A 19487-nucleotide genomic window follows, 5' to 3' on the forward strand; every position below is an offset into this window, starting at 1 on the left:
AGTGGCAGAGTGCTTACCTAGCATGTGCAAGGGTGTGGGTTCAATCCCCAGTAAACCCCAGAGAGAGAGAGAGAGAGAGAGAGAGAGGAGAGAGAGAGAGAGATCAGTGGTATGAGCACTGGGGGCTTGGTTGCACTTCTCAGAATTGTACAGGATGCTCGCCATGACTCTCTGAGGAATGGGAGGGGGTGCATTTATCTGCAGCTCTCATCCTGAGTGGTTGAGGGTCACCCCAGAGACATGAACTACATCCCATCGCTGCACTTGTATTCCTTCCTGGCTACTCTTGTGCAGTCTGTGTGTCAGAAAAGCCCAGGGCAGAAAGAAAAAGAAGCTTGGAAAGAGGATATCAGAAAACAGCTCATGAAAAAAAAAAATGCTCAACATCATTGGTCATTTAGGAAATGTGAATCAAAACTTCACTGAGGCCTGGCATGGTGGCACCTGCCTATAATCCCAGCGCTTGGGAGGGTGAGGCAGGAGGATTGAAAGTTCAAAGCCAAAGTTCAAAGCCAGCCTTAGCAACCTAGTGAGGCCCTAAGTGCCTTAGCAAAAGTCTATCTCAAAATAAAAAATAAAAAGGGCTGGGGATGTAACTCAGTGGTTAAGCCCCCTAGGTTCAATCCCTGGTACCAACCAAACAACAACAACAAAAGACAGAGACGGGGGTGGGGGCACAGGGAGAGGGAGAGACATAAAAAGGAGGAGGAGAAGCAAACTTGTTCCTGAGCTTCCATGGAATTCTGTAATGTGCTGCAGCTGAAATCACATTCAGTGGAGGGATATGACCTGGCGCACTGTAGACTCCTAATGGGAGAGGTCTTCAGATTATATTCAGCCTTATCCTGCTATAGAGGAGGACACCAAAGCCCTGTTATGGAAAGTGTCTTTCCCAGGTTCACCAGTCACCATGAATGCCATGGTGAATCCATGACAGATTCACAGAGGTCCTCAGAAGACCAAGTCTTTGTGCTGGGCTAGGCAGGGCTCAGAGCCACCCTTCCACGGCCTTCCTACCAGTTCCTGGATGGAGACTCTACACATGGACTTGCTGCCAGTGTGATTTTATTTGGGAGGATGGGGGATGGATGGGCATGGGAGGAGATGATCAGTGCCTCTGAGTCCAAATGTCATAAGAGGGACAGCAGTGGACGCATCTGGTGGAACCTGTCAGCGCTTTGAGAAATCACCTGCTGGAGGACAAGAAGAGGAGAGATAGGCTAGCAAGAGAGGGAAGGGGATTGAAAGCAGGGCAGCAGAAGCTGGCATCTGCTCTTCCACTGTGTGCAACCCAGGAGGCATCGGCACCCTTCCGTCTGTGTCTCCCTCATCTGCCACACTGTGACCTCAGTTATATACCAGGTACTTCACACTCATGGTCTCATATATCGGTTAAATAAGCTGAGGTCCTTGGGGGCTCTACAGAGTCACAGAGGAGCTTGAACCAGGTATGAGTTACTCCAAACACCCAAGTTTATGTATGATCGGAGAAATAAAGAGAATCCTGAGAAGGGGACAAGATCGCATTGTAAGAACTTAAGGAAGATGGAAGTGTCTAGGAACTAACTGTCCGTGTCCCTGGCCCCTGGGGGGGAGGGGTGGTGGGGGTGGTGGGGGTGGGGGTGGGGGGTGCAGACACACCTTGGCAGGCGCTGCACTGGCAACTGTTGATGACCGGCAGCACCACTGGCTCGGTGCGGCCATCTGGACAGCGCAGGTTCAGGATCCTTACAGGGCTGTCGGGGTCCAGGCGGTAACTACAGCAGTCGCACTGGCTCTGCAGGTAGGGCTCCTGGGCGAGACAGGGTGGTTGAATTGGGGAGGGACTAAACCGTTCCTTGGCCTTTCCCATCTGAGGTGGGAGTATTGATCCCAATCCTCCTAGACAAGCAGGGTAGCTGAGCCGGGAGGGAAGTGTCACCAGCAAGCCCCACTTCCCAAGAAACCGCCCTCTTCACTTCTGCCAGCCTGAATGGTCAACAACCTTCAGGTTAAAAGAAAGCAGCAGGGGAAAGACATAGCCACCCCCCCACCCCCCGCAAGGGGCTTAGGGTCTGGTTGGATAGATGGGCTGATAATATTGAAACCCTAATTAAACCCTAACTGCAATTCTGATCCAGTATAAAGTGAGCTCTCTTTCCAGAACAGGCCCCTTCTTGCCCTTCAACGCTATAGTGATCTTTTTACAAGTAAACTAGTTATAATTCCATGTGTGTGTGTGTGGGGGGGTATTCGGGCTCAAACCCAGGGCCTTGCACATGCTAGACAAGTGCTCTACCACTGAGCCACATCCCCAGCCTTATTCTTCTCCTTTGAGACAGGTAATACATTCACATAATACCATGTTACAAAACTACAAAGATTATTTGATTATATCTCCCAATTACTTTCTTCACTACATTTTTAAAATTCCAAAAGAGATTTGGGAAAGCATCTCTAGGAGGTGCAGAAGTGGTTGAGGGCTGAGGGGCCGCATCTTTGGGGACCAGGTTGGAAAGCACCTTTGTCATTCAGGTCTCAGGGTAGAAGTCCTGGTGACAGGACCCCAGGGGCACCATCTGACCTGAACTCTGGGCCTGTAAGCACCCTCTGGCTCACCTCAGGCATGACGTTGGTGCTAGATGGGCAGTGCCCACTGCAGTAGCTCACTTCTACCTGGTCCAGATGGCAGGGGCCCTTGGTGAGGTTACGAAGCTCAGTGAGATGCCGGCAGGAGGCTGACTGTGCCTCTGTGTGTGGAAGGGTCACGTAAAAGTGGCAGGAGGTGGAAGCAGGGCAGAGGGGGAGGCTAGGACTAAGGGGATCCTGGGAAGGGGGTGTGTGGGGGACAGGGCCTGGGACTCTGTGGGGTGGGGGTGGCCAGCTGCTGTGATGCAGCCCTATAGAGCTTCATCCTCTAATCCCTATATGAGCAGCCTGGGCAAGGTGGGCACACACCAGGCTAAAAAGTTGGGGTGTAGGGGCAGTTGGGGAGAAAGGAGATGCAGAAGTGGTTGAGGGCTAAGGGGCTGCATCTTTGGGGACCAATACCCAGGTCCTACGTACCAAGGGTCTCCCTGCGGCAAGTGGGACAGCAGCTCCCTGGCTCCTGCACAGTCACCTCGTCCTGCAGAGTGGCCCTTGCGTGAGTCAGAAGGATGGCCCCATCACCCACACCCCACACAGCCTATGTAGAACCCTAAGATCAGTCATAGATGAGGACCCCTGAAGAGCCTAGGAGCCACCTGGAAGCGTTGCAGAGCCCAGGGGGTACCTGAGCACAGTTGAGGAGGGGGCAGTGCTGGGTGCAGACGCTCCTCCCGCGGAGGCATCGGCAGCTCTCACAGTCCTCCTGCCATTCAGATCCAAGCTGGGAGTGGGGGGTGGGGAAAAGTCACCTCTTGGTCTCTCCCAGTTTTCCATGGTAACATCCTGGGCCTGAACCCAGCCTGGGAGCACCCAGCCAGGACAGTGGTCTAGGACTGGAGTCGGGTGATGAGTCTCAGGTAAGTGACAAGCCCTAGGGGCCAGAGCAGGGGTCCCACCCAGGGCTAGATTCTGTCCCTTGAGATGGCCAAGCCTGGCTCCACTGCTGTAGGTCCTGGGAGTAAGGGCAGCCAGGGAAGTTACAGATACTCAGCAGGTGGGGCGGTCTGGGGTCAGGCAGGGGGACACGTCTTACCAGGTGGAGATGCCCGTGGTGCCAGCATTCACACTGGTCTGCGGGGACGCAGGGGCCCGCCTGGCTACGGAAGTACCCTTCCTGGCATATGCATCCCGGGGTCTGGACAGCACTGCAGTTGCCCTGAGCTGCTGTGGTGTTTGTCTCCTGGCATGTCCACTCACAGGGACCCAGCTCTTCAGGACCCACGTGCTGCCACATTTCCCCAGGGGGGCACTCTGTAGAGAAGACCATCCACCCACTCTCTGGTCAGCCCTGGGCCCAGCCTCAATCCCCTGCCCTGCTGGGCAGCCCTCAGACCCCTCTTCTTCCTAAGTGATTCTCCTCAGCTCTAGCCACCTGCACCCACCCACCCACCCAAATAGCTGGGACCAGGCCAGGTCTCACCCCCTGGCCATCCTGCCACCCTGACCTCTGTGTTCTGGCACCAAGTTCACATGCTGTGACACTGCCTGCTTGTCAGTGCCCTAGGCGTGATCTCCTGTCTCTACCTGTTCTGGTGGTGGCCCCCTCTTGCCAGCCAGGCTGGGCGTGCCTGGGGCTGGCCGTGTCTTCCTCTGAATCCATCGAGATCTGTGGATTGTTTTGCTTACCGCTCTGGGCCTCAATGTCCTCAACAGCAGGACAGAACCTTCCACAGAGAACCTGGCCTCACGGGTGGCCCTGGCTCAGTGTGCACATGTTCTTGGTGAACACCCTACAGGTGGGGCGGTGTGACAGTGCCTAGGAGTCCTGGGCAGGGACTGCTGGGCCTCAGGGCAGGGAGGGGGCAGTGTGGACAGAGAGGGAAGGGGCTTCCTGAGGAGCTAGCTTAGCTTCAGCCCTGCTCAGGCCGGCCAGCCTTGGCGTTGAGGGGCATGGACAGCCACATCTCACCCTGACAGTCGATGAGGGAGCAGCTGAAGGCTCCATCTTGGCAGGTACTGGGAGGACAGAAGCACAGCTCAGAGCCTTTTGCACAATCCTCCCCTCCGCCCTCTCAGCAACCCCGTCCTCACCCGGCTCCCCACTCCAAGTCTCTGGGCTCACCAGCGGGTGCAGTTTCTGGTGAGCACAGCCCCCGGAGGCAGCTCCCGAGCCTGCTCTTCAAGAGTCAGGGTGAGGCCCCAGGGCAGCAAGAGCTGAGTGCAGGGACAGGCAGCAGGGGGCACGCACGTGCCATTGTGCAGCAGCTGAGGAGGGCAGGCTTGCTTGAATGTGGACACTGCCTCTTACCTCCCAACCTGCCCGCTTCCCCAGGCAGGAGTCAGGACCCAGCAGCCGTACCCACCTGTCCCCTGGGGCAGCCACAGCCCGGTTGGCAGGGTTCCTGCGTACAGATGGTGCCAGGCTGCAGGTGTGAGCAGAGGCTTGGGCATGATGCAGCACAGGCACTGAACACCTGGCCTGAGGGGCACTCTGTGGGGAAGTGGGAGTGTCCCAGGATGAGGCTGATGGGACTTCCCAACCTCCGCCTCCACTCAGGTAGGTCAGGGCCTGGATCCAGCAGTGATGGAGGGACAGAGGGAGGGATGGCAGGCCCCTGGGCCCAGGGTGCTCACCAGGGCAGGGCTGCAGGTTACAATCTTGCTGTTGTTTCATGTCTTGGGCCTGGCATAGTGCCCCCTGAGGATGTTCCTTGCAGCTCCGATGACGGTCCATGGTGCCCCCACCACAGGCAACTGAGCACTTGCTCCAGGCTGACCAAGGCCCTAAGGTTGGACACTCAAGGTGTGGGCACACTAAAGACCCATTGATGCAGGTGCTATAGACAAGGGACAAAGCAGGGGGAACAAAACCTCACTCCTCTGCAGGGTCCACAGCCCTGACCTGCCCCACATCTCCTACGCCAGGGCATCACTATGGCAGCTCACCAGTTGTGGCAGTCCAGTTGCACCACCTGGGCTGGGGCCAGCTCCCAAGAGGCATTGGCACTGGGAAGGCCACAGCGGCAAGAGGAGATGGGCACACAGTGCCCATCCTGCACCAGCTGGCCAGGAGGACAGCGGCAGCCTAAAGGTAGAAGTGGGGAGGACAAAGAAGATTTGGTGCTCAGGCAAGGCTTACATGGTGGGTCCCTCCAGCAGCCACACCTGGTGCAAATGTGGGTCTGCACAATCTCTCCCACTGCTGCACAGGAGACACTACTCTAGCCTGCCCTGTGTACGTGATCACCATCCTGTCACCCTTATAGCACCTGTGAGCCTCCTCATAAAAGCAGGGCTTGATAAAGCCTTTGTGCAGGACTCAGAGCTGGTTACTACAAGTAAGGACCCACTTTTGTACTCTATGATGACCTGGCAGTCTGATCTTACCCCCCACCCCACAGCCCACTCGATCTTCGACCCAGGTCTCACACTTTCTGGAAGCAGGAGGTAGTGAAAGGGAACCAGGCACCCCCAGAATTCCCAAGCCAGGCTGAGCACAGCTGGCTACCTGGACTGCAGGGTCCCTGCAGACATTGCACACGCTCCCAGAGGTCCATGCAGCTTCGAGGGCATTGATTGGCACATTCAAGGGTGGGCACAGTGTCCTTAGCCTCACAGCTTTTTCCTGGGGCCCAAAAGGCAGGAATCTGTGTTGGGGACACTCTTGGCATCCAGGACAGTGGCCCCACTTGTCCTGTCCAACTCCAGGACAGAGGCACCAACCCTGTGCAGTGCTATTTCTGAATGCAGTCCCGGCAACCCTTTGGATGCTGAGATGGCATTACCTGGGCAGGGCCCCATATTGCAGCTCTGGGTCTGAGCCCATGGCCCACGGCAGGCTCCTCCAGGGAGGCCCCCTGCCTCTCTCCAGCGCATTCGGAAGCCTCCACTGCAGGGCACCTGGCAGGGGCTCCAGGGTCCCCAAGGGTTCCACTGGCATGAGTCTGGGAAAGAAACTGTAGGTCAGTGTATTGACCCCACCTCCTTCCCTGCCTTAGACTGTGGACTTGACCTCTGCAAACATGTCCTGAAGCCCTGCCAGGCTCCCTTTTTCCAGCTGCTGCTTGGACCTTACCCCAGCCTCGAATCCAGCAGGCCCCAGAGGCATGCAGGAGGGCTAGCAGGTTGGCTAACTCCTGTCCACTAGAATGAACTTGTGGCCCAGCTTCCCACCCCCTTATGCCATTCCAGGCCTGTTCCTTCCTGTTGGCCTCTGCCCCTTCTCACTACCTTGACAGGCTTCGGGGTCAGGGCAGAGGCGTTGCTGGTTAAGGGGTGCAGTGCAGAGCTGAGGGTCCCCAGCCCAGGGCCTCCCTGTCTCAGGGTCCAAACACAGGCGGTGGCGGTGCTGCTCCGAAACCAGCAGGGATGTCGAGGGTGGCCAGAGGCCTGTTGTGTTCGGAGGCCAGTGCTCCTCCAGGGTAGTCCTGGACGTACGGGTCAGGACACTTCGGGGCAGGCAGGGCCCACAGGGTGACCATTCAGACCAGCTGCTCAGAGGCAGGAGCCCTGGAAGGGCAGGATGTTTGTGCACTTCCCAGGGACCCCTTAACCCAGAGACCCCAGTGGGCAGGGAGGGTGCTCAGGGTTATGATTAGGAAGAACAGGAAATAGGAAAGACTGAAGGAGTTAGGGGCAGGGAAGGGTCCCCTTTATCTGGTATTATCCCAGTTTTAGCACTGAAAGTTCCTGGAAACCCCACCCTGGGCAAATGGGGACAGTTGTCTCCCCAGGCCAGGGTTACCTTCACAGCCCCAGCTGGTGCAGCGCAGTTCTCCGTGCCAGCATTCGCTGTGGGAAGGCGACATCAGAGTGGGCTCTAGCAGGCAGGACCCAGCCCAGAGCTGTGTGTGTTGGAGGGTTCCTTTGGGGATAGCCTGAGCTCTGGGTGTATTTGGGGCAAGATGAGGGAGCTGTAAAGTCTGGAACCTTAGGGCCACCTGCCCGCAGGCTGGGTTAGACCTGAGGGCTTAGCTTGGCCTTCTTTGCTAGGCCAGGCTGCCTCTTGGGGGGACCCTGCTCTACTCCCTGGCCTTAGCCTTCTGCCTCTCATCACCCCATCACTCACCATTCCTTACACCCCAGCTGCAGGTGGTCCCCAGGAGCCAGTGTCACCTCAGCTCCCTCTTCTGAGATGTGCCAGCAGTTACATTGCTCGGGGGGAATGCAGGCCCCAGCCTGCTCCAGCAGCCCCTGTGTGGAAGGAGAGACATGACAGGGCTATGTGGTGATCACTGTGTCACCCGAATGCCCAGCACCATGCTGACTGGCAGCAGGTGCCCATGTGGTCACTAAGTGAATGAATGTGGGAATGAACACAGCTGGGAAGAGGTTTTGAGGGTTTGGAAGAGGTGGGGGGTCCCCCAGGGCATCACAAAGAGAGGACACTCTTCTTCTTGGGGTGTCCCCAGCTCCCAGCCCTCACCTTGGGGCAGTAGCAGCCAGGCTGGCAAGGTGGTAGGTCCTGGCAGAGCTGTCGGCTCAGGTGTGTGGCACAGAGCCCGGTGCAGGGGGAGCCACAGGCCTGGAACTCAAAGGGAGGTGTGCAGCTGTCCTCTGGGGGGAGGCAGGCTGTTGGGGCAGCAGCCCAGAGACACCCTCTCCCACACCCCAGCACATACTGCGTGATCCCAGGGAGGCTCCTGGGGTCACCTGGTGAGAGTATAAGACTGCCCCTGCTGTGTCCCCCATCTGGAACCTGCTGGGCTCCTGTGTCCCCCCAGGGGAGGATCAGTATGGTCTGGACCTCAGGGAGCCAGGTAATGGTACAGAGGAGGGAGCTGAGGGTTGGGCCTGGTGGGTGCTCCAGGGACTGGCAGGGACAAGATGGAGGGCAGCTTCAATGGGAGCTGAGAGACACATTGTCACTGGGACAGCTACATGGGACAAAGCCACATGAGACCAGTAGCTATGGAGTGGGAAAATCTTGGTGTGTGCCTGTGGGGCAAGAGTAGCTGGCAGGGACAGTAAACAGGCACCGGGGCAGGGGTCAGTGCAGGCATAGAAAACTGTCCTGGGGTCTAGGGGGCCCAGGGTTTGTGACAGGAGCCACTGCTGCTCCTGCTCAGCAACCTGGCTTCTGGCTCCTGGGCCTCACCTGAGCAGTTGCCAGTCGGGCATGGCCGGAAGTGGCCATCCAGGCGGGTGCAGGGGGGGCCCTCTGCCATGCGGCCAGGTGCTGGGCCCTGGTGCCGGTAGCGCTGCTGCACCAGCACCTGGCATGAGCAGCGCGTCCAGCTACTCCAGCCACTCCACAGGCATTCCTCTAGGGACAGGGGGTGCCGGGGGGACATCAGCAGGCACCTCTCTGGCTCCCCCAGCCCCTGCCCTGCATCCTCCCCTCTCGCCCTCCCCTGGCTGGGACCCTGCAGAGGACACGGGCAAGAGGGAACCAAGGGTTAGAAAGGTCCCACTGGGTGGACTCTGTCTCCCTGGGGAGGAGGTCAGGTAGCAAAGGGCTTGAAGGGAAGAGGAAAGAAACCAGCCAAATGTTGGGGGGATGGATATAGGTATATATTGGGGGTGCTGGGGGCGGGGACAACACGTTATTCCCTGAATTTCCCCAGGTGGGAGCAGCGGACAGGGCTTCACTTCCTCGCCATACTCACCCAGGCAGGGCCCCGCGTAGCAGGCCTGGGTGTCCAGGTGTGGGAAAGTGCCGTTGCATGTGGGCTCTGCCTCCGCCGGCAGGCAGGGGCAGGACCCGGAGCGGGAGGCCAGGCCTGAGCCACAGCTGCGCGAACAGGGGCCCCATGGGCTCCAGGAGCAGGCCTCCAGCAGCGGCTGGCATGGCTGCTGCCCACAGGGCTGGGTCTGGGTGTCAGGGCCCTGGCAGAGCGGCTCCCTGTGGTGAGGGTCCGGCACCATGCATGCCCGGGTGCGCACCTGGTTTCCACCTCCACAAGAGACAGGGCAGTCGGACCACAGGGACCACAGCGTCCAGCTCCCTGTCAGTGTGGGAGGGCATAGGTAGTTAGAGGAGTGAGGTAGGCAGCAAAGATCAGAGGGTGGGAGGGACCATCATGACCAGGGCAGCAGTTGGGTGGCAGGGGTAGGAACACAGGACACAGAGTGGATGGCCTGAGAGACATGAGGTTAGTAGGAAGGGCTGAGGTGGGTGCCATGCAGGGTGAGTGTGTTGTGTGCAGCTGCGGGAACAGGGGAACCATGGCGACCAGGGGCCCCAGCCCCCTGGGATGAACCCCAGACCTGGACACTTGGTGTCTTCACAGATTATGCCCTCCGGAGTACAGGAGCTGAGGAAGGAGTCCATGCTTAGGGTACCGCTCTCCAGGACAGTAGGGTCACCCTTCCTGCCTTGAACTTACCACTGCTGGCACTCTCCCTGTAGCCAGCTGTCCCCCAGGGTGCGGGGACGGCCCTCATGGAGGCACAGGGGTGGGCACGGAGGCTGAGGGCAGGGCTGGCTCTGGGACTTCTCCTCTTGACACTCCGGGGCCCACGAGCCTGATGTGGACGATCTGGCAGGGCCCAGGGTGGAAGAGATGAGCAACAGCTCTGGCCTTCACTTCCCCTTCAGGCCTTGGGGTGATACCCCAGGGAAAACTCCAGGGTGGGCACAAGGGAGGCTAGAGTAACCAGGACACAGGTGGACCAGGACATGGGATGAGAACAGGACCCAGGAATGGCATATCAGAGAGGGGACCAGGCCAAGGGAGACCCGAGCAGGACAGGGGACGTCTAGTCTTGGTGGCCCTCTACCGAAAGCGACTCTGCAGTCCTCTTGGCCCACATGAGTGGCTGCAGGGACTCCAGGCTGACCAGCGGCTCCAGGCACAGTGGGCAGGAGGTGGGCACGGCTGAGCTGTGCAGGACAGCTGCCCGGCCTGGCAGGAGCAGTTGTTACAGGCATCTTGGTGCTGGCTCCCTGGGGCCCAGCTGTGGCCCTGGGCATCTGTACACTCACAGTGCCCAACTGGCACACAGCTGCTGTCCTGCTCTAGGGACCCTGTGGGGAGATGGCTCTTGAGGGCTGGTGCTGGCCCCTGGGGCCCTCCTGCCTTCCCACTGAACACTTGGATGTACCCTCAGCACAGCGGCAGCCCCACTGGCAGGCCTGGCCATCCTGACACAGGACTCCCTCCTGCAGGTCTGAGCAGCGGCGAGGACAGCGGTTGGCACAGCTGACCAGCTCCATGCCTGCTGGGCAGCCCTCCTCTGGGTGGAGGGGGAGGCCAAGTGTCAAGAGGACCCTGAGCATCAGGGCTCAGGACCCCTCCCCTTGCCTGTCCAGGACCTCCGTATCTCTAGAGGCTAGAGGGCCCATCCTCTCTTTGATGTTGGTGTCCATAGGTGCATGGTGACCTTGGGACAGTGAGCTCCCCTTACCCACTGGGGTGTTCTCAGCACCTAGCTGGGCACGAAGTGTTCATTGAGTGGGACTGAATTTATGCATCTCAGAGCTACCTTGAGGCTCCGTTGGGCTTGTTCCCAGGGGCCTGGCTGTGTGCACTGTGGGCTGGGAGTTTCCTAATGGAGGAGGAAGGGACCAAGTAGCCAAGGCCTGTTGGGGTCGTGAGCTGGGGGGGAGCGATGAAAGGAGCTGAAGTGGGGAGGGCTGGGGGACAGGGCTCAGCTGCAGGCTCCGCCACACCCCAGGAGGACCAAGCATGCTTCTACCGGCTCACCCTCAAATCCTCTGAAAATCTTGTCTGAGCTTGGGGGTTCCCCAGGAGAGTGGGGAAAGCTGGGAGTAAGTTCTACCCAGGGTGGGTGGGTGCTCAGGGTGCGTCCTGGTGGCTCATCCTGGGCCACGCTGTGCCCAGGTACACACAGGGACTTCCTGCCCCGTGCTCAGGTCAAGCTACTCATCTCTGGATCTCTGTTTTCTTAACTGGCCAGTGAGGTATCAGCCTGCCCCCCACTATCCCATGGGTCCTGTGGGTGTTGTGGGGATGGAGTTAGAAGTGGGGGTGGACATGCTTTAGAGACTGAAGCCCAGTAGGGATGAGAAGCGGCTGTCACCACTGCTATACCACAGGGCATGGGATTGCAGAGCCGGGCCTGGTGCTTCTCCCCCACACAGGGGGCACCCCCATTCTTGGGTGGGGGGCTCGAGCAGCTTCGGCTCCTCAGGGATTGGCCCCCACCACAGCTCCGGTCACACCAGGACCAGGGGCTCCAGCGCGACCAGCCCCCAGGCACTGTGTTGGAAAGAGAGCTCCGTCAGGGGTTGGCTCAGGCAGGTCCCCACACATTCCATGAGGCTAAGCCTGGGTCGGGCATGGGAGACGGATGTGGCACGTCGGGCAAGCTGGGCACCTCGGAGGAAGCAGGATGCCAGGCCTCTTATGGGCAGGTCTGGGGAGGGGTGTGGAATGGGTGTGCCCTGATCGTGTGTGCCGCCTCACCCGGGCAAGCACGCAGGCTGCAGAAGCGACGCTCCTGGTAAGCAGTGAGGATGTCGGGGCACCAGTGTCCACCCGGCCCTGGGGGACGGTATGCTCGTAGGCGGCGCTGTTGGCCCACCCCGCAGCTGCGCGAGCACGGTTCCCATGGGCCCCAGGAGGTCCAGGAACAGTTCCCAGGCCCACAGCCAGGGCCGGAGCACAGGGGCTGCAACTCTGCAGAACAAAGTGAAGCTGGAGCCAGCAAAGCCTGCCCCGCCTCTCCTCCCTGGCCCCAGCTCAAGTGCGGACTTCCTCCAGTGCAGCCAGCTGTGACCTCATCCGGACCAAGGGCTTCTGTTCTGGATCTGGTGCTGATGGTTGTGTGGCTTCAGCAGCTGATCCTTGATGACTCTTTTCTCATGGGGACAGTAATCCCCCACTCACAGGGCTACTGAGGGACTGGGTGGTCTTGTGGAGAGTGCTCAGCACATACACGAGTGAGCACCGGGCAGACAGCAGGACTCCTGCAGAGGACCAGTGGTCCTGTTCCAGACACTGATGTGACATGAGACATCAGTGTCAGAAATTGGTGTTGTCTGAGTGGTATCAGATATCGGGGATGGGGGGCTGGACACTGGCTGTGTTAGGAGAGGGGCAGCAGTTAGAGTCCGAGGTTGAGGCTGGACGGCGCACCTGTGCACGAGGGCAGGTTGCAGGGGCGCTCCTGGGAGGGGCGCCCCACAGTGCAGTTGGTCAGGCAGAGGCGGGTCCGACTGCGCCATGCGGGGTGAGTGGGGTCCGTGCAGCTGCGGGAGCAGGGGGACCACGGAGCCCAGGGGCCCCAGCCACCTGTGGGGAGGGAACCTCCTGCTAAGTCAGCCCTGGGCTCGGTCTCTCCAGAAGTCGTGATGGGATGGGAGGAGGCCCTGGCAGGCCCCAGGGAGGCCACATGGGGAGCTGCAGGGAGTCTGAGGTACCTGGAAGGCCCGTCACTGGCTCTGCCGTGGACCCTTCAGCCCCTGTGTCAAAGGAGACCCTGCTCAGAAATGTTTTGGAGCCTGCAGTGCGCCAGGCCCCAGCCTGAGGCGGGTGCTCAGCGCCAGGCCTGCTTCACCTTCCCTCGGGGTGACTGAAGGCCCTGGACACCCAGCCCCGAGCTCACACCCTCGCAGGGCGCCAAGGCCTCTGTTCAGGCCGCTCTTCTGCCTGCTGTTCCTTCCTTTCCAGTGCCCATCAGAACGCTTTTTCTCTCTCAAAACCCTTCTCCTCCAGAAGCCCCCCTTGGCTTCCTTACCAGGGCAGTCCGGGCTGAGGCAGTACTCAAGGTCCTGGCGGGGCCCTTGGCAGCCCTGGCCACCAGTAGCAGGTGCGGGGTGCACACACTGGCGGCTGCGTGTGCGGGTGCCCAGTCCGCCACAGGAGCGGGAGCAGGGGCCCCACGGGTCCCACGGGCTGAAGCTGGGGGCCTCGGGGCAGTCCTCTATGGAGCAAGACAGCTTCCCATGGGCACAGGAGCTGGGGAGAGGCAACCCACGTAAGGGACAGGGCAGGGTGGACTGGGAGAAGTGTGGGTCAGAGTCTTGAAGTCAGCCAGGTGGGGGCAGGGGACAGAGAGGAATTCCCTGGGCTCTCATCCTTCTTTGGCCCCAAGTTTCCCCACACACCCCAGCACAGTCCCGCCCTCGGCATCCCCCTCACCAGTTGCTGCAGCCCATTCGAAACATTTGGCCTGGACTCAGCTCATCTCCGGGCCTGAGGGGCTGACCCTCCTCTCCCAGAGAGGCTGCGTGCACCCCAGCATCAGTGCTGCTGGCTCCCAGCTCCCGAAGCAGCAAGGCTGTCAGCATGCAGGGGCACTCCTGGGTGGGACAGAGGGGACAGCAGTCACCAGGTGCTCACGGGGCACCTTAAGGGAGCCTTCTTAAGGGAGAAGAAGGAATAGCAGTGTAAGGACCTAGAGGGCTCTGGGTCCCAGGAGGGCACTAGTGGATGCCAGAGGGACAGGGGACCTGGGTCAGGGGCATAAACACACCATGAGAAATACACAGGCCATGGGCTTGGCCTAAGGGATCAGCCACCTTCCTGAGTAGGGTGCTCAGCAGGACACAAGCAGGCCCTGAGGTGACAGGATATGGAGGCAGAGGGAGCCTCAGACAGGAATCAGAGGGATCAGGGTGACTGAGTTTGGGTGCATGACCTTGGTATGTCCCTTCCCCTCTCTGGGCTCAGTGACATCATCTTTAAGTCAATGAAGTGGGACGAGGCAGCTGCACAGGCCCCTTCTGGCCATGGCATCCTGGAACTGACTGTGGGGATGCCACTGAGATTGGGAAAGGAAGCCCCTGGCCCCTGCTGGACTCAGCAGAGGGGCAGAGAGGCATGGGGGGGCAGGGAGAGCAAAGGTGAGGGGTAATTCCCCACCAGGGTGGGCCAGGGAAAGGAGGGGCGTTGAGACCATGTTCCTGTGGTGGAAGACATGGGTGAGGTTGGGCCAGGGGGTGTGGAGGGATGGTGTGGGGGAACCACAGGGCCCTGGAGGAGGCCCTGCCCTTTGGTGCCAGGAGGGCTGGGTGTTGTAGCTAAAGGGACACACTGCGGCACCTGAGTGTATGGCATTAGAGCCCTGTGGGTGGCTCTGAGCTGGTGCTAGGGGCTAGGAGAAGTGCTGTGAGGAGCACAAGCCCAGGCACCAGCTGTGGGCCCCAGGTGGTCCCCTTTCCCCAGAATGAGAGTCACCCTGGACATTGCACCGGCTCCACCAACTCTGCCCTGATGCTGGCAGCAGAGTCCCTAGCAGCCCTACAGGCTAGTGTACTGCTTAGGGCCAGGTGAGGAAGGGGTCATCTGTCCAGAGGCCACCGAGTCCGCTGGAGTGGTGAGCTGCCAGGGAGGGGCAGGGGAAGGCAGCCGGTGCCCCTGGCCAGCTGAGTTCTGACCTGGACACAGGCCAAGCCGTGCTGGAAGGTACCCTCAGGACAGTGGCATCCCTCCTCACAGCCATCAGAGAAGCAGGCCACCTGCCCTGTGACGTGGGCACAGGAGAAGGGGCATCCTCCATTGGGCAGGCATTCGCGGTACAGACGTCCAGCTGGGCACCCTGCCTCTGAGGCAACACCCCTGTCAGTGCCCAGCTCGGCCCAGTGTTCTTCCTGCTGACCTCTCACCCACACTTCCTGTGGCCTGCTTTCCACCCCCCGGGATCCCCATCCCCACAACACCCTTTCCCACAGGCTCCCCACGGCCTCACTGCCTCCCCTTCACTAATGGCCAGGGAAGAGGCAGGTGGAGTGCGGGGAGGAGGGGTCAAAAGGCGCCCATGAGTCAGGGTCGAGCCATGATGGGACTCAAAGCTCAGTGGGGACTTCAGGGCCTAGGCCAGTGGGGGCTCACCTCTGCAGACCTGGGTGTGGCAGGTGCGGCTCTGGCGGGCCAGTCCTGGGCAGGGGGGTCGGGCACAGTGCCGGGAGCGCAGCTGCTCCCCTCCTCCACAGGAAACACTGCAGTCCTCCCAGGGGCCCCAGGGGCCCCACACACCAGCCCCAGGGCAGCTGGGCACCTCCCAGCACTGCAGGATGCCCGCCACACAGGTGCTGGGGACAAGGGAGAGGGCTTCAGGGATGGGCCTTGCCCACTCCCCTGTGGGCATGGCTGCTCGGCTCCACAGCCCCTTACCAGTTGTCACACGGCCCCGTTACCACCTCTCCAGGTTCCAGACTCTCCCAGGAGCTGAGGCCAGAGCCTGCTGACCGGCTCTGATTCTCGGGGATCCCTGAAGGGCGCAGGAGTGAGCATGGGGGTTCCAGACAGCTCAGCGCTCCCCATTGATCCCCACCTCACATCCCTGCCTTCCTGCACCCCACCCCACGGTGCCCATGTCCTTCAGCAAGGAGACAGGACAGCTGGGATGCGGGGCCTTCCCCTTCCCCTCCGGCAGCCTCAGGTTGGCCCCATTGGCAGAGGCCCAGGGCCCAGGCAGGGGATAGTGGGCTGCTGGGTGAGGGGGGGAGGCACTGACCCATGGCTCCCGGCTGGTACTGGCAGCGGCAGTGGACTGGAAGCACACAGAGCCCATCCTGGGAGAGCTGGCCTGGGGGACACCCACAGCTGGGCTGGCAGCCTCCTGGGCCTGGCTGGCACACACTCCCAGGGGACAGGTCTTGGCAGGAGCGGGGGCAGGGCTGCCCACAGGGCAGCAGACTCTGGCCACCCCCACAATCTAGGGCAAGAGGGAAGCAGAGAGGGTGGATGCTGAGGGACCATTCTGGGTGACAAGAGCCTCCTGCCACACCTGCCATCTGCTCAGACTGGCCACGTTGGCCAGGACTGTGAGTGGCTTGAGTGCCCTCCCTACCCGAGTGCTGTGTGGGGCACTTGGGGTCAGCGTCTCCCTAGAAAGACGGGCTCTCCCAGCCCCAGTGGAGCCCTCACCTGCGCACTGAGTGGAATTGTCGTGACAGGGGCGGCTCTGCCAGTGGGCGCCAGGGCAAGGCCTGCCACCCTCAGAGATGGGGGGCTGGCTGCACTCCCTGCTCCTGTGGGATTGTCCTAGACATGCGTCACAGGGAGACCATGGTCCCCATGGGCTCCAGGCTCCTTCCACTGTACCAGGAAGAAACAATCGTCACCTCAGGAGGCCCAGGAGGCCCCAGGTTAGGGAGGTTGTAGCCTCCAGGGGTGAGGAGACACAGGTCTTGTGGTGGCACCACACCTGGGCACGTGGTGGAGCTGGGACAGGTCTCCCTCTGATGCTGGGCTCCCATCTCTCCAGGGCACAGGGCACCCCCATGCTGAGGAGCAGGGCAGGCACAGGCCCTAGAGCGGGTCCTTGTTTGGCCTCTGCAGGGCTGGAAGCATGCCGTCCACTCTGACCACGGGCACCAGCCTCCAGGCACTGAGAGGAGAAGGGCAGGCACTGGGTGTAGTTGATCCCTTCCCCAGCCCTCAGGCCACCATCACCTCCCTCCAAACTGGGCACATACCTGGGCAGGGCAGTTCTGAGCAGTTGAGCCTCCCCTCCAGGCAGGTGCTGGGCAGGGAAGCAGGCACAGGGTGGGGAGAGGCAGCAGCTCAGTGCCGCCCCAGGCCCCACATGCAGCCTCCTGGGCATCCTCCCCCTGTCCTCCTCCCCCTATTCCCACTCTCCAGTATCCCAAGAGCCTTCTCCCTGTGCCACTCAGATGGCCACCCAGGGGTGTCACAGCTGGTATGTTCTACTAGCGAATGGCTGCTGGTTACAGGTTATGGGCTGCAGGTGAGGCTGGACAGCAGGAGTAAATGACCAGCCCCCTCCTCCCTGGGGGCGTATACCCAGCCCTCAGCACACACATGGGACTGGCTGCCTCAGTTTCCCCACCTATCAGATAGGAGTCATGGTGCCCACATTTTCTCAGGGACAGTGGGGCCTATGAGATTCTGGAGCTCAGGTGCTCAGACGCCAGGTGGGGCCACTCCGGCGGACATCCCTGCCTCCTTGCCACAGGGGTGCAGCCTGCTCACCAGTGGTTGCAGCCGTCGGGCCTCGCCAGCTGAGCACCTGGACGGTGCCGCTCCCCGGTCAGCAAGTCCAGGCAGCTACAGTGACCAGGATGCACACAAATGGTCCCATCAGCACTCAGCACCTGGCCCGGGGGACAGTAGCAGCCAGGCTGGCAGTGCCACACACAGTGCTGGAGGGACAGCAAGGGAGGATTCCGGTCAGCAGAAAATAAGGCCTGAGGGGTGGGGGGACTCAGTGGGAGGACCCTAGAAAGGAGGCTGGAGGGAGGGGATGAGGAGGGGAGGAGAGAGGTGTGACCGTATGTAGTGGAGAGGCCTCCTGTTTCTAACCGTTCGTGCCTTGGAGCTCTGTTAAGGAAGGCCGGAAGGGGAATGGGCAGAAAGGCCACGTGGAGAACCTGGCGGCTCCCCAGGGAATGGACCTGGAACCTGGCGTCCTACCAGTGACAAACCCCAATGTCTTGGGATGCTGGGTTCAGCCGGTGACCTGGACCAGTGACCTGGGAACTGAAGCACAACCAGACCCCCCCTAGAACTTCAGGAGCAGGGACCCTAGAAACCTGGCTGAGCCAGGGAGGCTTCTGGGAGAGAGCCGTGTCCTCTGGGGACACTGTGGCCAGGCCTGCCTGCTGCAGCAACAATGTTCTGTCCAAGTCCTCTTGCACTCCCCCTCCCTCACCACATCTGGAACCTTCCCTGACCTCCTTCACACAGCTCCCCACGTCAGGGCCTCAAAGACCATCTTAGTCTTCAGGGTGCTTATCACGGTGTCCAATCTCGAGCTGCATCTGTCTTCCTACCCCCAGAATGTGTGATCATGGGGTCAGGGCCCCACTGTGTTGGCCTCCTTCGGTGTCCATGGTGACTGGTAGGTGCTCAGTAAGTATTCACTCACATGCACAAACACAAGAGATGAGGTTTGCCCACCAAAACGCTTGTGGCATCTAAGAAGATACACCCGGGTGATTTCCCCTCCCTATGTGTTTGTGATACAAGTTTTAATTTGCTGCACTGAAGCCAAGGGCTTCCGGGTACAGCTGTCACTCTCTGGAACAAGGGGAGCCAGCCTGGTGTGCTGATTGTCAAGTGAAGGACCTCACCCGTCTCCATCAGAGCTGGCCACATAGCACCAAGTCAGAAGAGGCCACGAGCCCAAGGCAACATTCAGCCTCTCCCCAAGGTGACCCTTGGGCCAGAGGTCAGCTGGGAGTGTCAAGGGAGCGCAGACTCACCACGAGGTCATCACAGGAGCGGGGGCAGGGAGGGCCGCAAGGGCTGTACTGGGCCCCCTCAATGGCAGTGCAGTCAGTCACTAAGAGGGAGACAGAGTGGCCTGAGAGCAGGTGGGGGCCTCCTGTCCCACTCCCAGGGCTGCTTCCTCCAGCTTCTCTTCTGCTCCCCGGTACCCCCCTCCCTGGCAGGTACCTGGGCACGGCTGAGCCTGGCAGGCTTCTCCCTGGGCCTGAGGCCCCTCACAGAAGTCCCCCAGCCCTTGAGGTGGTGGTTGGTCACAGGCTCGGGTCCGGCTGCGCAGGCCGCCCCCACAGCTCCGACTACAGCTGGACCAGGGCCCCCAAGGCCCCCAGCCTCCTGCCCCTGGGGGACATCAGAGGAAGGAATCGGGAAGGGCTTGGCGGAGAACCAGGGCAGTTGGAGCACGGTGGTGGTGGGAGGTGTCCACAAGGACGGGGCATCCTGGGTGGCAGGGGAGGAGTTGGCTACAGCACCAGGCAGGCACTCACGGTCACACCCTGGCAGGAGGCACGGCTCCTCCTCAGCCTCCGGGCCTGGGCAGAGGGGTGTGGGCGTGGCTGGTGAGGGCCCCAGGGCCAGGGTGGACGGTGCCACGCTAGAGGGCCTGTCACAGAAGCGGTGCCGGTGGCGTCGGGCAGGCCCGCAGGAGGCTGAGCACACACTCCATGGGGTCCAGGGTGACCATGCGGGCTGGCCTTGGGGTGCACAGGATTGGGGAAGGAGAAGGTGAACAGTGCATGCTAGGGGAGCGTAATTACCAGGATGGATGCGCAGCAGCCCCCCATCTCTCCTGAGGGCCCCACAACCCCTGCCGACTCA

The 19487-nt window shown here is 60.7% G+C and overlaps 1 protein-coding gene across 1 annotated transcript in view; it reads right to left on the reverse strand.

Moving 5' to 3' along the window:
* Positions 1-1170: 1170 nt before the first annotated feature.
* The window catches only part of Sspop (SCO-spondin), a 50916-nt gene continuing 32599 nt past the window's right edge, over positions 1171-19487 (reverse strand). The window contains exons 64-103 of the mRNA XM_071605408.1: positions 19157-19363; positions 18840-19010; positions 18647-18726; positions 17415-17584; positions 16898-16944; positions 16627-16809; positions 16347-16517; positions 15934-16134; positions 15591-15687; positions 15309-15508; positions 14855-15021; positions 13617-13777; positions 13213-13433; positions 12896-12937; positions 12612-12767; positions 11940-12152; positions 11565-11732; positions 10615-10746; positions 10291-10537; positions 9897-10049; positions 9778-9824; positions 9177-9515; positions 8666-8833; positions 7994-8124; positions 7637-7761; positions 7313-7359; positions 6799-7077; positions 6354-6512; positions 6077-6193; positions 5515-5653; positions 5203-5405; positions 4932-5059; positions 4691-4833; positions 4538-4584; positions 3662-3879; positions 3254-3349; positions 3046-3106; positions 2599-2729; positions 1642-1792; positions 1171-1193 (exon numbers count right to left, since the gene is read on the reverse strand). Of these exons, the coding sequence (XP_071461509.1) occupies positions 1171-1193; positions 1642-1792; positions 2599-2729; positions 3046-3106; positions 3254-3349; positions 3662-3879; positions 4538-4584; positions 4691-4833; positions 4932-5059; positions 5203-5405; positions 5515-5653; positions 6077-6193; positions 6354-6512; positions 6799-7077; positions 7313-7359; positions 7637-7761; positions 7994-8124; positions 8666-8833; positions 9177-9515; positions 9778-9824; positions 9897-10049; positions 10291-10537; positions 10615-10746; positions 11565-11732; positions 11940-12152; positions 12612-12767; positions 12896-12937; positions 13213-13433; positions 13617-13777; positions 14855-15021; positions 15309-15508; positions 15591-15687; positions 15934-16134; positions 16347-16517; positions 16627-16809; positions 16898-16944; positions 17415-17584; positions 18647-18726; positions 18840-19010; positions 19157-19363 (5939 nt within the window). The remainder of the gene's footprint in view (positions 1194-1641; positions 1793-2598; positions 2730-3045; positions 3107-3253; positions 3350-3661; positions 3880-4537; positions 4585-4690; positions 4834-4931; positions 5060-5202; positions 5406-5514; positions 5654-6076; positions 6194-6353; positions 6513-6798; positions 7078-7312; positions 7360-7636; positions 7762-7993; positions 8125-8665; positions 8834-9176; positions 9516-9777; positions 9825-9896; positions 10050-10290; positions 10538-10614; positions 10747-11564; positions 11733-11939; positions 12153-12611; positions 12768-12895; positions 12938-13212; positions 13434-13616; positions 13778-14854; positions 15022-15308; positions 15509-15590; positions 15688-15933; positions 16135-16346; positions 16518-16626; positions 16810-16897; positions 16945-17414; positions 17585-18646; positions 18727-18839; positions 19011-19156; positions 19364-19487) is intronic.

This window comes from Marmota flaviventris, chromosome 1, assembly GCF_047511675.1.
Source record: "Marmota flaviventris isolate mMarFla1 chromosome 1, mMarFla1.hap1, whole genome shotgun sequence".
In the NCBI taxonomy this organism is placed as follows: Eukaryota; Metazoa; Chordata; class Mammalia; order Rodentia; family Sciuridae; genus Marmota; species Marmota flaviventris.